This window comes from Danio rerio, chromosome 24 (assembly GCF_052040795.2).
Source record: "Danio rerio strain M-AB ecotype USA chromosome 24, GRCz13ab, whole genome shotgun sequence".
NCBI classification, from domain to species: Eukaryota; Metazoa; Chordata; class Actinopteri; order Cypriniformes; family Danionidae; genus Danio; species Danio rerio.
Genome location: NC_141044.1, coordinates 38,933,177 through 38,951,509, shown reverse-complemented (window position 1 = coordinate 38,951,509; position 18,333 = coordinate 38,933,177). Strand labels below are relative to the sequence as shown.

The 18,333-nt window shown below is 35.2% G+C and overlaps 1 protein-coding gene across 50 annotated transcripts in view; it reads right to left on the bottom strand.

Annotated features, from left to right (window-relative positions):
- obscnb (obscurin, cytoskeletal calmodulin and titin-interacting RhoGEF b) overlaps positions 1-18,333 on the bottom strand; it is a 104,086-nt gene that overhangs the window by 6,792 nt on the left and 78,961 nt on the right. For all 50 annotated transcript variants that reach the window (XM_087309893.1, XM_087309896.1, XM_087309895.1 and 47 more), the window contains 5 exons: positions 16,178-16,345; positions 15,748-15,850; positions 11,368-11,497; positions 11,188-11,290; positions 8,762-8,804 (listed from right to left, as the gene is read on the bottom strand). In XM_087309893.1, the coding sequence (XP_087166019.1) occupies positions 8,762-8,804; positions 11,188-11,290; positions 11,368-11,497; positions 15,748-15,850; positions 16,178-16,345 (547 nt within the window). The remainder of the gene's footprint in view (positions 1-8,761; positions 8,805-11,187; positions 11,291-11,367; positions 11,498-15,747; positions 15,851-16,177; positions 16,346-18,333) is intronic.

Sequence of the window (18,333 nt, the reverse complement as noted above, 5' to 3'; positions counted from 1 at the left end):
AGTGTAGACCATTTTGAGGGATGTAAAAAATAACAATGGTCCCAGCTTATTTCCTGTTTTACATTTTTAGTTTTTATAGCTTCTGATAGTCCAAAAAAAGAGCCACATATTGATGAATTATGCTATAAAGAGCTGTTTTAACATTAAGCCAATGACACGGCCATACTGAATTGCTCAATAGCAGGGGTGCTCAACCATATTCCTGGAGATCTACCTTCCTGCAGAGCTCACCTGCAACCTTGATCAAACACACCGGTCTTTAATTACCATGAGCTCCTTCAGATCCTATTTTGTTGGTTTAGTTGCGTTAGCTCAGAGTTGGAGCTAAACTCTGCAGGAAGGTGGATCTCCAGGAACAGGGTTGAGCACCCCTGGTCTATAGCCACAAATTAAAGTGTGTGAATGTGTGTCTTAGCGTGTGAGGGTGACCGTTACGCACTTATCTTGTTGTGTCTGAGCAAATCAAAACATGCACCTCAGCTCTCAGAACTACATGGAGTAAACAAAAACAAAGACTGTGTATTTAACCACTATCAAATGTGGTTATAATGGAAGTTAAAAAAACAGCCACCACCATTAAATTAGGGAGAAAACATGAAAATCTAACAATGCATCACAGCCAATGTTGCTACTAATCGTTCACATGTCCAAGACTGTGATAAAAGGTGAAAAAAATCAGTCCACAATTACATTTTATTTTGAAAATACGTCATTTTGTGTGTGTTTTTTCACTAAATCAGTGACATAATTTATGAACTTGCCAATTAAAGAGTTAAAATCCTGCAATTTTCTATGCAATTAAGTAGTTTTGATTAGGATTAACAGATATATGCAAAAAAATGTAAGAAAAAAAACAACATTTATCTGATGTGTTTTTACAGCCGTTTACATATATACACACACACGCACACACACACACACACACACACACACATATATATATATATATATATATATATATATATATATATATATATATATATATATATACTTTTTTTGGCATGAATCTGTTAATCAACCTCATTCCTGATCAAACTGCTGAACTGTTTATAAAATTACAGGATTTTTACTCTTTAATTGCCAAATTATTTAATGATGTCACTGATTTGGTGAAAAAACACACAAAATGTTTTTACAGCCGTTTAATTCAGTGGATGTTTTCATCTTGAACATAACAAAAGGCGAGTAAATTTGCCCAGAGTGTATCATTGAGTTCTTTAAACATTTCAAAGCATTTTCCGAAAATGTGTGTCAAAATAAGATTTGTGATCAAAATCATTCTGCTAGCTGAAACACAGAAAAAGTTATGGCCAAATTAAGACTCAAAGAGTGGATAAAAACATCCCCAACAGCACAAAAGGGTTAACGCCCTCTGATTAAAAAAGGTTTTATCAACTGGTCTTCTCTATAGTAAGAGGCATGGTCTGCTTAAAGGGATAGTTCACGCAACAATTCAAATGAACTTACTATTTACTCACCCTCATGTGGTTTCAAACCATTATGTGAACAGATGATCAGTAGATCAGATAGTTTAAAGAAAGCTGAAAACCATTGACTTCCATAATAGGAAAAACAAATACTTTAAAAAGCAATGGTTACAGGTTTTCAGCAGCTTTCTTCACAATATCTTCCTAAGCTTTCAACAGAAAAGCAAACTGGTTTGGAACAAGGGTGAGTAAATATAATAAAATTGCAGGTTAACCTTGTCAGTAAATAATAACAACTTATATTTGATTGAGTAACTTTGACTTAACTTGATTGTAATGCAAGAATGTGCACCTTTAGTAAAGCTGCTTTGAAGCGATGATGATTGTAAGAGGCGATATCTGAATAAACTTGCATTGAAATAAATGATTGCACAATTTGGATTCTCAGGTGAACTATCGCTTTAAAGCTGGACTGTGCTTCTCGTGTGCTTCCTGATAGGTATTGCACAAAAGCAAGATGAGGGATTAAGCTGAGGTTTTCAAGCTATTCTGGTTTTATGTAGCCATGATTCAGTTCCATGAAAACAGGCTGAATTAGGAAGCTATTGAGATTTAATATCTGGAGCCCTCCTGCTGCAGAGAACCAGGCTAAGATTAATCCAAGTGATTTATCTGTTAGTTTCAACGTCAGTGCTATTAGAAATAAATGATTTACAGACACTTAACCAATTACATTTATATTTTCTAATCAATTAGACCTGAAAATGTGTGTTAAATTTAGTGCTGGGGAATAATTACTTCCAAAAAATAAAATAAATTAACTGTGTGTGTGTGTGTGTGTGTGTGCGCGTGCGTGCGCGCGTGTGTGCGTGTGCGTGTGTGTGCGTGTGTGTGTACGTGTGTGTGTGTATGTGTGTGTACACACAGTGGCGGATTTAGGGATGGATGATCGTCCAGGGCGAAATCTTGCTGGGGACGGCATGGGTTGACAGTGCAAAACAAAACCTGCTCCAGTAAAAGCTTAGAGATGCAATTTAGTTTTTTGCAAGTGTATTAATATAGAGTGGTAATCCCAGAACAAAAATGTTAGGGGCCATTCACGTTTGGCGACTTTTGCAAGCTCAAATTTTTTTACACTCTCTGGGCCCTATCATACACCCGTCACAATGCGGCACAATATATTATATATTTATTATTATATTATATATATATATTATTACTATTATTATTTCATTATTATTTTTTACATTGCAGAATTTTAAATGGAACAACATATTTGACAATATATATATATATATATATATATATATATATATATATATATATATATATATATATATATATATATATATATATAGACATTATTTGCATTACTTTACTGAACATTTTTCTGAAAATAAAGTTTATTGTTAAAATCACTTCCACTTCAAGAGTGACAGTAACATTGGACATTCGTTTGGAAATATCACACACAAGTCATCTCTCCGCGTTATAGTTTGTAATCAAAATAAACAGTTTATTTAATCTGAAAGGCGTTCAGCATGTTTCACAAACACTGTCATAAGCAATCCAATGTCTTCCAAAGCAGACTTTGTTACGGTTGTTAATGAGCTTTAAGACCGTCATTGTGTGCGTCTTCACCACAAATACATATTCTATTGACTAATATAACCTATAATCACACACACGCATAAAAATATATATATATTGCATCACCGTGAATGAGTCGGTCTATCTGGTTTCAGAATATGAAAAACAAGCTTTTATTCGTTTTTGTTTTCTTGTGATTTTATGTTATTCGAAATAAAAACCAAATCAAATGTTTGAATATTTGTTTTTCGTTTTTACCATGAAAGAGAAAAACGCCTCGTATTTCAATATTCGATTTTGAATTTTAAAGCGAAAATCAAAAAACAGCTCATTTTTAGTTTTTCAATATCCGTTTCTAAAATGAAAATCCAATGACCAAAAGACACACTGACCAATTTCAGTTTGTAAGCGATCTAAAATGTTTGAGTCATTTACATGTTTTCCAACCACAAAGTGTGTCATTTTATTTCTTATAGGTGTATGAATATGGGGGGGAGGGGGAGGGGGGTGCCATTCAAACTAGAACCGCCACTGTATGTACACACATACATAACTAAACTATACAACACAAAATTTACAAGATGTTTACGTATATTTTGTGTAAAATAAATATCTAATATCTAAATATAGTTGAACATATTTTCTTAAACATATGCATGCACGTTTGTATTTATAATAAATATACGCAGCACACACACACACACACATATTATGTCTACAAAAAACAATTAAAACACTGCCCAGCACTAGTTTAATTGTATTAGAAATGATTTTTCCAAGTTTCAAATCGTAAATTTCTCAAGTATGGGTACATTTTAAGTCAAAGTGTTCATTTTGTTAAATACGTTTCACCTCCACATAAGTTTCCATTAAGCCTCTGCTGGAGAGTAGTGGGCAATTCCAGATCAGTGGCTGAGAGGGGAGTTTTTTTAACTTGTTACCTGATTGACTTACATCGGGTTTTGTCCACACTTACATCATTGGTTTAAGAATGCATTAAACATTATCCCGGATATCTACACCGGCTTGACATAGCACTGTGTTCTCAGCCAGGATGTGCTGATTAAACTCAAGCCAAACTTTGTCTGTTATCCTGGCTTTCTTCATTCTACTTTTGTGCAATACCCTTGATGTCAGTTAATTATCTGTCACACAAGATATATTCCTACCAAGGATATTTTAGAAAACGAAAACTGAAGTATCTGTTAATGAACCGTTTTCGTATTTTGTGATTCACATCAAGTGTTTTCTGTTTATTTGGATTACATTATGGGATGTTGATCTCTGCTCTTTCAACTTTTGATGCTGAAAATTCAACTCTACAGTTTAACAAATTGACTTTCATTGACATTTTCGTAGTTTAAAGTAATATAATGTATAAAAAGTAATATATAGTGAAATAAGTCTGTTTAAGGTTATATACAACACCAACCCAGGCAATTTATCACTTTAAACTATTAAAATGTTCATAAAAGTCCCTTTTTTAACTTTTAATGGTTAAAAGTTCCCATAATGCAATTCAAAAGCATTAATAAATGAGGAAAATAAATAAATAAATAAATCACAAAATACAGAAAACTGCTCATTTATGGATATTTTTTACAGTTCAGACTAAAAATATTAGTCAAATAATTTACAATAAATTCAAAAAATAATGATAATATGAACTGAAACTAACAACGTCCCAGAAAAACGAACTGAAATTAAGCAATAGTTAGCAAAAATAAATCCTAATTTTCAGATTTAAACCTGTAGATGGCGCTTATACAACCAAACATATTTTAAAAACATGCAAACTAGGCATGTTTACATACATGCATGATCTTAATTGTAAAGAAGTTTGAGATAAATTAGTTTCTGTCTAAATTTGCAAATGAATAAAACATAATATAAACACTAAAACTAACAAAACCACCAAAGAAAGAACTAACATTTACAGCAAATGTGAAAACAGTATCAAAGTAAAACTAATTTAAAATGCTAAACTATAATAACCTTGCTACCTACAATTTTCTCATTACCTTTCAAGACTAAATATTGGTGGTTTTAGTAACAGTCATGCAATCGTGCGTATGTACCCGTTTGCCTTTATATTCATGCTTTTAAACATGAATATGCATATGAGGCATACTGTAAACATGCACACTTTTTACTTGTGCTTGAATTAAAATTGGCACACTTTTTTATTTGGTGTACAAGTGCTCGATGCTGTAAATGTTACCTTCCCACAGGTGAGACGTCTGCCACGACATATTCAAAAGAATATCTTAATCTAAAACTGATCTTATATATAAAACTAAACTTGACAATCTTTATCGTTGGAAATTAGTTTTCATATTTGCCCACAATTTTGGAAATCTATCTTGCTGTGACGGAAGTTAACTAACTTATAAAAAGGGCTTCAGAAAAACAAAGGAAAAAACACCAAAAAAAAAAAAACAAAATAAATCTTAAATGAATAAATTAATAAATAAACAATATATAAATTAATAAATTAATAAATAAATATAATAAATAACTAAATAATTAAGTAAAAGAGTTGCTTTAAGTTGATACGCATTCACAATCAAGCCAAACTTGTACTTTGTGTTGTTTTTCATTTTTTTAAGCTAAATATTCATCACTTGTCAAAAAATGTATGTAATTCTCTTATATAGCGTGGTGATTGGTGTGTGATAAGTATTATCAATATAATGTGTACTTTATCACTGCAACCTTTAGGCAAGCCGAAAGCAAAAAAAAAAAAAAAGGGAAAAAAAATTGATGTTTACTGTGTGTTACAAATGTTGACCAACGGTAAAGTTGTAATATATTTTGTTCCTGAATTGTACCCTTCTCAGGATAATCGGGATAATCCTGATTGAAACCGATGCAAAACTATTTCAAAGCTTTGAATTAATGTATTTTAAAGGCCTTTCCTGGTGTTACCTGGATTATTTGATCAAATCAAACACCAGCAATTTATAAAAAATTATATCAGATTTTTATAAAAATCTGTTTTTGTAAAAAAAAAATATATATATATATATTTCCTAATATTCACCTGATATCAAAAATGAACTGTTCATTCATGTACAATAAGGTGGCGTCGCCCTCATGTACTTTTTTGTTCATCTTTTTCAAATATTTCCCAAATGATGTTTAACAGATTCAGGAATTTTCCACAGTATTTCCTATAATATTTGTTCTTCTGGAGAAAGTCTGATTTGTTTTATTTCGGCTACAATAAAAGCAGTTTTCAATTTTTTAAAAACTATTTTTAGGTCAATATTATTAGCCCCCTTGAGTAATATTTGATTGTCTTCAGCAGTGGTTCCCAAAGTGGAGGTCGGAAACCCCCCAGGGGGGATTGCTTAGCAATTTCCAAAAATCTACAAAGGAACAAATTAAAAGTAACATTGTTGACATGTTCATGATAACAAAAATGTTGTGACCCCTGGGAACCCCTTCAATTAAAGACACAGCAATTGTGTCAGATGCAGCACATTAAGTTTATGGCACCACGTTAAACTTTCTGACACCTTGTACAAATCTACATTTGCTGACAGACTCTTTGGGCTCCTTGTCGGAATAATGGGAATTGTCAGCCCAACAATATTTAATTGTGGATGTACATTTATTTACATCCAGATTATTTACTTTAATCATAACTATGTGGAAATGTGAAGAGACTTTAAACCAGCACAACAAAACATGTTGCTGAAGACAATAAATAAATATAATTAAAATATAATATATACTTAAAAATAAATGCAGGCCATGAGGATGGTCTCCGAGTGGCACTCTCCAAAATTAAGCAATGAATAGACTGGGGCCTATTGGTGTGTGTGCACGGTTTATATATTCATAACCACCTCAGAGAATATTGGGGGTCGCAACTCGCAAGTCAGTTGCTTTGTTATTTTGGGAAAAATTTGGGAACCCCTGATCTACAGAACAAACCATCATTATACAATGACTTGCCTAATGATTTAAATGTCACTTTAAGCTGAATACTAGTGTCTTGAAAAATATCTTTTGAAATATTATTTACTGTCATCATGGCAAAGATAAAATAAATCAGTTATTAGAAACGAGTTATTAAAACTATTATGTTTAGAAATGTGTTGAGAAAATCTTCTATCTGTCAAACAGAAATTGGGAAATAAAATATACAGGAGGGCTAATAATTCAGGAGGGCTAATAATTCAACTGTAAATCAAAAAGTACAGTCCCATTGACACATTTTTATCATTCTTCTGTCCTATTCTCCTCAGATTACATCGATTTTTCATTGTGTAGAAATATCTTCTTGTCGTTTGTTACTGATATGGAAATTTTAGATCCATGCACAGGAGGTATTACTTACCACAAAAATCCTAGGATGTGTGTTTGACAAAAAGCATTAGCTCTGTATTCATACGTTCATGTTGTGTTTGTTGGATGTGTTGATTTAAAATCAATGAACTCTAATCAAAATAGAAGCGTATGTGTAAGACTTGGTGTTGTTTTGAGGTTTGTGTATTTTGTATTTGTGCGTGCGTGCGTGATGTAAAATGTCATTTGAGGGTTTGTGCTGCTTTTAAAAACAATGAACTCTAGTTCAAATAAAAAAGCAAAGTGTAAAGCTTAATGTTGTTTCATGGATCATGCATTTGGTTTTCATACATGCGTGTTGAAAATGGAATTTTATGTCATGAATTTTTCACAACATCTGTGAATAAAGCAAAAGCAACAAATCTGTTTTTCTTTTAATTAAAAAAAAATCCATCCACTTCCATTAGTCACTTGGATTTGACATGAATTTGCCATTTATTGAAGGGTCTATTTTAATAATAATGATGATAATAATAATTCCTTACATTTATATAGTGCTTTACTGGACACTCAAAGCGCTTTACACATGGGAATCTCCTCATCCACCACCAGTGTGCAGCATCCACCTGGATGACTCGACAGCAGCCACCTTGCGCCAGACCGCACACCACACACCAGCTGATTGGTGGAGAGGAGACAGAGTGATGAAGCCAATTATGATATGGGGATGGTAAGGACGCCATGATAGACAGAGGGCCGATTTGGCCAGGATGCCAGGGTTAAACCCCTACTATTTTTTCAAAGGACATCCTGAGACTTTAACAACCACAGAGAGTCAGGACCTCTGTTCAATGTCTCATCTGAAAGACGGCGCTCATTGAGCAGTATAGAGTCCCCGTCACTATACTGGGGCATTAGGACCCACACAGACCACAGGTTGGGCGCCCCCTGCTGGCCTCACTAACACCACTTCCAGCAGCAACCTAGCTGTCCCATGTGGTCTCTTATCCAGATACTGACTAGGCGCAGCCCTGCTTAGCTTCAGTGGGCGACCATGTGAGAGTTGCAGAGAGCTAGCTGCCAGCTATTTACGCCATTTGTACTTAAAACGTGAAATAATAACATGATATTACATAGGGGTTTGCAATAAAACTAAACAATTTAAACATTTTACCAACATATATTTGAAGTAAAATTGGTTTAATCCTGATTAAATCTTTTAAGATTTGTTCCACATTCGGTCAGTTTTTATTTTTGTCGTTCACTACATTGTGTCCACTAAATACAGTGCTAAAATATCTAAATATATATATGTGATTAAGCAATATTTGTTATTTATTAGACATTTCAAAAACTCTAAAAATCAAATATGCATATTATAAAAATTCTGTCAATGCTGAATAAAAATCCACATTTTGTTCATGTTTAGGTGCATGTGTGAGACTTACATTATTATGGTTTTCTTCGGTATTTTCGTCTCTTGTTCCGTTACTTGTTGGAGGAAAACAAAAACAGTATTATTATCCACTTAGTTCAAAAACACTTTCAGTTTTAAAAACTTAAAATCACTGTTCATCAAAAAGGTTTATACAGGTATGAAGCCTAAATATGAAAAACAAAAAACATACAGTTAATTTTCTACAGTACATTAAGGGTCAAAAATAAACATTTCCAAAATAAGTCATTTCTACCATCATGAGATTAATTTTCATAATTACCTTTGTTAACTGCATTTCTTGTCTTTTAATCTAAATATTAAAAGCTGACCCATTCCAATTAACAGTTTGAACCTTAATGTAAATTATTCTGTTTAAAAATTAATCATACACTGATAAAAAGATTTAAGATTGTTTATACAGTTTAATGGGCTGTTGAATGCATTTTTTCTCTCCATTGTGCTTTTTTTCTAGTGTTTTTCAATGTAAACATGTTGGACGTGTGTGACACATTGAGCCACATTTTTTAGATTTCATGTCAAGTTCATGTTAAGTTGACCGATCTTCAACTTTAACATGCACCAGAGCTCATCACTGTCAGTTCCACAGCAGTGGACCAATCAGAAGACGGGGGAAAAGTTACGAGTTTCTGTTTGTAGCAGAAAGTTGGCTTGACAACTGTTTTATTTACTATTATATCATGGTCAGAGGATGTTCAGATATCTTGAGTTATATAATGCATATTCATATAATTATATATATATAATCTACACACATAGTTGAAGTATAGTTAAAGTATAGTTGAAGTATAGTTGAAGTATTGTTGAATTATTAGCCCATGCTTGATTTATTAATTAATAATTTTTTTTTTCATTTTCCCAAATGATGTTTAACACAGTATGTTTGATAATATTTTTTCTTTTGGAAAAAATATTATTTGTTTTATTCTGGCTAAAATAAAAGCAGCTTTAAATTTTTTAAACATAATTTTAGGGTAAATATTATTAGCCCCTTTGAGCTATTTTTTGGATAGTCTACAGAACAAACCATCGTTATATAACTTGCCTAATTTACCCTAACCTGCCCAGTTAATGTAATTACCCTAGTTAAGCCTTTAAATGTCACTTTAAGCTGTATAGAAGTGTCTTGAAAAATATCTAGTCTAATATTATTTACTGTCATCATGGCAAAGATAAAATAAATCAGTTTTTAGAAATGAGTTATTAAAACTATTATATTTAGAAATGCGTTGAAAAAAATCTTCTCTCCATTAAACAGAAGTTGGGGAAAAAAACATGGGGCTAATAATTCAGGGGAGCTAATAATTCTGACTTCAACTGTATATGCTATTAATTATTCAACTGCTATTAAAATATATTATTAATTAATCCTCTCTTCATACAGTTTATCAGGTTAAATTAAATAGTCAGGCCTGTAGCCAAGAGGGGTTCAGGTGGTTTGAAAGTTGACCAAAAATTAAATTATTATTATGTTTACATTTTTTTTTATCATTCAAATGGTCAAATTCTAAATGAGGAAAGTTGAATGTGCCGGCCAAATTGTTATTTGCCTATGGGCTTCAGTTTTTAACAAAAAACAAGAAAACAAATTGTCATATAAAAATGCACATTTGTAAGTAAACACTTAAAATAATATGGTTATCAATTTGACAAAATGGTAGGAAATATTTTTTGGTAAAATATGAGTTCTTAAAGTTTTGACGCTGCTTCATCTGAACGCAGCTACAGCCGGGAAAAGGCTCAGCCAATCACACTGTTCATGTGTGTTTGGGGGCAGTGTGACTTGGAGAGACGAGATTTCGACATGTCTAGGTTAATATTGACAGCACAATTTATTTATTTATTATTTTTAAGTTAATTAAATTATTATTGGGGACATTCAATTCACTATAATCTTCTATGTGAAGCCGCTTTGACACAATCTATATTGTAAAAGTGCTATAGAAATAAATGAATTGAACTGAATTGAATATCAATAGTTAATGTTGGGGATACGTCTAAGTCCCTGCCTACAATGCATGTAGATGACCTTGATGCCAAAATGACATCATATTGACATCTACCGTTAGCATCAATAATCAAATTTTGATGTGTTTTTTAAAGCCAATGTTAGATGTCAATTTAGCATCAGTGTAGTCAACTGACATCAAATTGATTTGCATTTTTGATGTAATTTTGACATCAAGATGCCCGCTCAGATTTTCAACTGGAATTTTTATCCATTTATGTGGCATGTTTGCATTCATTTCCAACTCTTATTCCAATACTTTTCTCACTTTCTAAACCTGATTTCAAAAACCATCTTGCAGTGTGTTTTTCTAGAGCAATACATTAAATAAAACCAATAAACATTGCATCAGAATATGATCAGTTTTGAATAAGTGAAATAATACTAAACGGACAGCATGTGTGTGTTACCTTCAATAGAGATGGCCTGCTCTGCTCTGCGTTCTCCTGCCATTGCCACAGCAGGAGTGACCAGCTGTGCCGCACACCTGGCACTGCCCAGACGGTTGGACAACTGCGGATCAGTCAGGTGATTACAGTCTGAATTACAGTCTCCTCAGAACCAGAGTAAATACAAAAGAATCTCCATACCTCACACTCATAATGTCCCAGGTCTCTTTCAACAGGATTCTTGATGACTAGAACCAACACTCCACTGCGCGCTTCACTGTAGGTCTGAAACTTCTCCATGTCTGTCAGCAGTTTACCCTCTTTAAACCATCTGGGCAGGGAGATGAAGAAAAAAAACGGCATTAAACAAAACATTTTGGCGCTGTTTCTGACATGCTTATGCTCATCACTTTATTGTAAGTACAGTATAAACATTTAGTCAAATATCATTACAGTTTTTAATGACTGTTTTCTGTTTGAATAATATGAATCATTCAGCAGACTCTTTAGTTTAGGGTGACTTATAAGTGCAAATCAAGGAGATAGAAGTAATCAAAGCCACCAAACAGCAACATGTAAATAATTACTCATTCATTCATTTTCTTGTCGGCTTAGTCCCTTAATTAATCCTGGGTCGCCACTGCGGAATGAACCGCCAACTTATTCAGCAATTTTTTACACAGCGGATGCCCTTCCAGCCGCAACCCATCTCTGGGAAACATCCACACACACATTCACACACACACACTCATACACTACGGACAATTTAGCCTACCCAATCACCTGTACCGCATGTCTTTGGAATGTGGGGGAAACCGGAGCACCCGGAGGAAACCCATGTGAATGCAGAGAGAACATGCAAACTCCACACAGAAACGCCAACTGAGCCTAGGCTCGACTCAGCGACCTTCTTGCTGTGAGGCGACAGCACTACCTACTGCGCCACTGCTTCGCCCTAAATAATTATTATATTATATATATATTTAGCTATGTTTTACTGCCAAATTAAGAGCATTGGCTATATTCACAACATGTACTCAATACATCATTTACAAAACATAACTGTTTTTAAATAAACAAGCATTATACAAGAAAATAAAACATCATAAAAGGTCATAAAGGATCGTCAGTTTATTAATTCACTTTATATGCAAATAAAGATGAATTGAATTGAAATAATATTCAAAAATGTATCCAAGAGAGGCACCTTTTTAAACATATTCCTCAAAATAGTTGATAAATAAAGGATTCTTTTTAAAATAAATAATTTTTTTAGGATTTTTCTCCTTTATTTGATAGGACAGTGGAGTTGAGACAGGGATACATGGGGAGCAGAGAGAGGAGGGAAAGATCGGCAAAGGACCAAAAGCCGGGAATTGAACTCGGGTCGCCATGAGCACCGTAGTGCTATATGTGCACTTTACCACTAGAACAGTGGTGCTCAATCCTGTTGCTGGAGATCTACCTTCCTGCAGATTTCAGTTGCATCCTTTATCAAACACACCTGTCTGTAATTAGGTCTGTAATCCCAGGAACAGGATTGAGCACCACTGCACTAGACTATTAGTACTGACTAAATAAAGGATTCTATTAAAATGTTTTATACACTACCTGACAAAAGTCCTGTCACCTATCCGAGTTGTTCATTTGGTATCAGAAGTGGCTTATATGAAAGGCAAAGGCCTCAAGATTATGCGTATTTTACCAAAATAAAATATGATCATGTCTTGATTTTTAGTGATTTAATTAGGACAGTAAGGTCTGACTTTGCTTAGACAAAGATCTTGTCACCTGAAATAATGTCACTTGAAATAGTCACTTGAATTGTCACTTGAAATAATGTCCAGTATAGAAAATAAAGTCATGCTGCAGTGGAAGAAGAATGAATATTGTGTATAACTCCCATGAGCTTTGAGGACTGCATCAATACATCTCTGCAATGACTCAAATCTCTTATTAATAAAGTCATCTGGAATGGCAAAAAAAGCGTATTTGGATGCCTCCTCCATCATCTTACCCCAGACATGCTTAATAATGTTCATGTCTGGTGACTGGGCTGGCCAATACTGCAGCACCTTGACCATCTTTGCTTTCAGGAGCTTTGATGTGGAGGGTGAAGTATGAGAAGGAGCGCTATCCTGCTGTAGAATTTGCCCTCTCCCGTGGTTTGTAATGTAATGGGCAGCACAAATGTCTTTATACCTCAGACTGTTGATGTTGCCATCCACTCAGATCTCTCGCACGCCCCCATACTGAATGAACCCCAAACCATGATATTTCCTTCACCAAACTTGACTGATTTCTGTGAGAATCTTGGGTCCATGCGGGTTCCAATATGTCTTCTGTAGGATTTGTGATGATTGTGATACAGATGATTAATCTAAAAAATCTACCCTTTACCACTTTTCCAAATGATTAACAAGAAGTCAAGTTATTATTTGTTGCTCTTACAACTGGGATCAACGACAAGACTTTTGTCCGGTAGTGTAGTCAAAATATTCTTCCACAAGTCACAAATAGGTTTCTCTTCCCCTTTCAATAAATATTGTGTAAATCATGAGTGGCCGATTCTGCATCCTGGATGTACAACCTGGCTGTGTCTATTTTCAAAATGGTAGTTATTTCTTTCATTTTATTAATGGATTTACTTTAAACAATTTCTTGTTCGTGCATTGATCCCATTCCATTTGCCATTCCTCATTACTGTACAGGAATTTTTACATTTTGCTACTCCTAACTGTAGCTGCTATATCAGCGCTTTCATTTACAACGAATCCCATATGGCCCTACAAAAAAAAATAATACCAAAGTCTTCTTTCTTTAAACAGTCTCCTTTTTCTATTTTGATGAAAATCATAGGATGATCAGTTTTCATACACTCAAGTGCTTATAAGGAAGACATAGAATGCGCGCAAATTAAAGAATGACATTGCTTTTCCTTTTCTATTTGCTCAAGGGCTAAAAGTACACACAAGCTTCAGCTGTTAAATCTGAGCTTTGGCCAGGAATAATCTTCTTCCGAAACACTTTAAACCAATCACTGCTGCAGCAGATACACATTCATCCATCCGTGTACACTGGAACATGAGTGTGGTAAGTTGAAGCTTATGTTTAAAAATTCTTCCTGATAAACATTTAGTTTCGGCAGCTAGCTCTCTGCAACTCTCACATGGTCACCCACTGAAGCTAAGCAGGGCTGCGCCCAGTCAGTACCTGGAAGGGAGACATGGGAAAGCTAGGTTGCTGCCGGAAGTGGTGTTAGTGAGGCCAGCAGGGGGCCTAATGCCCCAGTATAGTGACGGGGACTCTATACTGCTCAAGGAGCGCCGTCTTTCGGATGAGACGTTAAACCGAGGTCCCGACTCTCTGTGGTCGTTAAAAATCCCAGGATGTCCTTCGAAAAAGAGTAGGGGTTTAACCCCGGCATCCTGGCCAAATCTGCCCACTGGCCTCTGTCCATCATGGCCTCCTAACCCTCCCCATATTCCAATTGGCTTCATCACTGTCTCCTCTCTACCAATCAGCTGGTGTGTGGTGTGCGGTCTGGCGCAAAATGGCTGCTGTTGCGTCATCCAGGTGGATGCTGCACACTGGTGGATGCTGCACACTGGTGGTGGATGAGATTCCCCCCCATTGTGTAAAGCGCTATGAGTGCCCAGAAAAGCGCTATATAAATGTAAGTAATTATTATTATTATTATTATTAATTACTTTTTTTTTATACTGGGTCAGGTGATTTTTTTTATTTGTTTGTGATAGTAATAGGTGGCTTTTTTAATATTCCAATTTGTTATAAGGCACATATATGTATATCACTGTTATCCAAAGTTTTAGGGATTTTACTATATTTAAATTCCACAAGTTGCTGTTATTTAGGGTGGAACACTGGAGAATATGCTGGATTTCCTTAGTTTAATAGTCAGATTGATTAGTTTAATAGTTTTTAACATAAAATAATAAGAATAGAAAGCATTTCTTAGTATAAAAACCCTCTGACCTTTCTCATTGTAAATAAATATCAGCTGCTTCAGTCCAACATCTACATTAGCAAGAAGATGAAGATGAAACCAGACTGGACATTTCACCAAGACAATGATCCAAAACACAGCCAAAGAAACTCTCAAATGCTTTCAGATAAAGAAAATCTAGCTGTAGAATGGCCCAGCCTATCACCTGATGCGAGTCCAATAGAAAATACAAATTAAAGCTCAGATTTGATCAATGAGACCCACAGAACCGTCCAGATTTTTACACTCTGTTTAATTCTGTGGAACAACTCACACCTGAGCAAAGCATGCAACTTCATTCTCCATATGAGAGGCGTCTTTAAGCTGCCGTCACCAAAAAAGCCTTTATACAAAGTGTTAAATATGTTTCAGTAGTTCAGTGCTTTCTCCTTTTGTCCTTTCATTATTATTACACAACTCATTTTTCAGATTTTGTTTTATTTTAATGTTTGTATTGTTTGAATGTTTACTAAAATCTGGTTAAATTCCACGTCAACAGCTCCTTTAGAAATATTACTTCCAGGAAAAAAAACATGACATGTTCAATACTTATTTTCCCCCACTGATACAAATACCTTATCTTGGGACTTGGTGCGCTCTGGATGGTGCAGGTGAACTGAGCATCTTCTCCTGGAAATAGTGTGGCGTTCCGGATCTTATTCACAAAACGTGGAGGCACTGCAAAGAGATTGAATACAAAGTAACCATGAACGGAGAAATCAAAACATTATTGGTTATTACTATATTGGATCATTTGTACTTGTTTAACCTACACAGCAGCGTCAGTCTATATTTTAAACTTAGTTTTTTGAATATGTAAACTGTTAGCCAGTCATACTTAGGAATTTACAATCTGCCACGTCTAATCAAGTAGTGTGTTTCAATGAAGGGCATCAAAATGATCTTTTTATTTATTTTTTTAACATTATAGAACAGTGAAAAACATAAAAGGCAGTTCATGAGCCCTTTCAATCTTTCTCTCAGTTTAATTACACCGTCACTCACCCTGTACAGTGATTTTGCCCAGTGTACTGGCATTTCCCGCTGAGCTGGTAGCAAAGCACATGTACTGGCCCGAGTCGTCTGCAGTCATGTTGTCCAATATAAGTGTGCAAGAGCCGTCTGGGTCTTCAATGATGATGTGATGAGGATCTGCTTCCACTGCATGTCCATCTGTTTATGAAAGTCGCAGAGATGTATTATTTTGCTTATAATAAGACACATAAGGCCCTATCATACACCCAGTGCATTAAGGCACAAGTTGTGTTTGGCACGATTTGTTGTTATTTTCAGACCAGCGCAACCCTAATTTTCATGTTTGCGGCATGTTGTTTAAATAGCAAATCCATTTGCGGCACTTTATTTGTTTTAATAAAAACTATTTTCGATATGTCCACCTGCTCGGTTTTATTTTATTTATTTTTGTAATTCAGTTTTTTTATTTCCGAAAGTGAGAATATAAAATTTTTTACAATCAGATAGAAAAATACTTTAAACAGATATTACCCCATATATATTCCCTATCCCCCCACCCCATTATACGCACATCAGGAAACACAGAATAACTATAGTTTAGACCAAGCTGTCAAATAATTTACATTAAGGGTGCTTTTACACCTACACTTTTGTTTCGGAACGTATCTCATTTGCCCAGTTAGCGCGGTTCGATTGGCACATGTAAACAGGGCAATCGCGCTCTGTTCCGCGCCAAAGTTATCGCTCCGAGATCGCTTGAATGAGGTGGTCTCGGCTTGATTGAAACGAACCCTGGAGCGGTTCGATTGCAGTGAGAAAGCGATCCGATCCAAGCGCGGTTATATCACAGTGTTTTATGGATATGTAATAGGCTTACGGCTATATGAAGAGAGAATTATGAGTAGGGCGGGAAGTTTCGCGAGTCTCCGGATGCCCGCAAACGAGTGATAATCTCCCGGTAATCTCGCTTCTCCCTCCCAGTCCTCAAATAGGCATCGTCGCGCACCCCTCTCACCCCTCCCCACCGCGTCTCTCCTCAGACACGTCGCGCGCATGCACCCTGTCAATCACCACCAAACCTCTCCTGACAGCTGAGCGGGACGCTGCAAAATAAACCCTGACACTCTGACTAATGTGAGGAGCGTTTACTCGCACGTGACTTGTTTTAGCTCTTTTGGTCCGATTAGAAACTTTGCCGTGTGAAAGCGAACCGCTCCAAGAGCAAAGAGCAACAATGTAACAATTGTAATCTCTGTTTCGGAACAACTGAATCGATTCACAGGTGTGAAAGCACCCTAAGTTGTCATCCGTAGGATCAGATGAGGGTTAAGTGTCCAAGATTTCTTTGACGTTGCATATATAGAAATTCCATACTGTAAGAATGTCCACTTTGGCATGGTTGATCTGTGCTGATGACAGTTCCAGATACAGTATTTCCAATAATGAATGTAACCAGTGCTTAACTGAGAGATCATGAGGAGGTTTCCACCTTTGTACCAACATTTTCTTTGTAGCAGTTAAAGCAGCTAACCAAAATTTACGGACCTTTGCATTTAAGGGAAATTGAGAGTTTTTCAATAGAAACAATAAAGGATCTTTGGGGAAATAATTTTTTGTAACTTTAAATAAAATGTCAACCTGTTTGGTTTTAGAAACGTCTGCATTACCACATGAGGATAAGAATAGGACGTGTGTTTGGATATAACTTTGAATATAAGTTTTTTGACCACACTTCTTTATTATTATTCATTTATTCATATGCTGGAAATTAAAAATGAATATAGAAATAGTTTTAAGCAAACAGTTGTGCTTAACAAACTAAATTAAATATGTAGGCTAATGGATGTCTTTAGTGGAGTGAGTACAACACCGTTTCCTTATCCACGAAAGTAAAGAGTAAAAGTAAAGAGAAAGTGGCCGAATAGAGGAGGCTCGTTCTTTTTCCTGGCACTGCAGATGGTCTGTCTAACTGTTTTCTGGCTAATGAAGCATTTAGTAAACCAACTCTGATTGGTTTAATGCAAGTTATACTCAAAACGCACCCCTAACTCATTAAGAGAATAAGCACAACCCTGTTAGACCATGCGCCGGGGCGCAGAGCATATTTTTCCGTCCTTAAAATAGCAAAAGTGGATTCAACACAGCCTTAATGCTTTGGAACCATGCGCTTTAGACTTTGCGCCTAG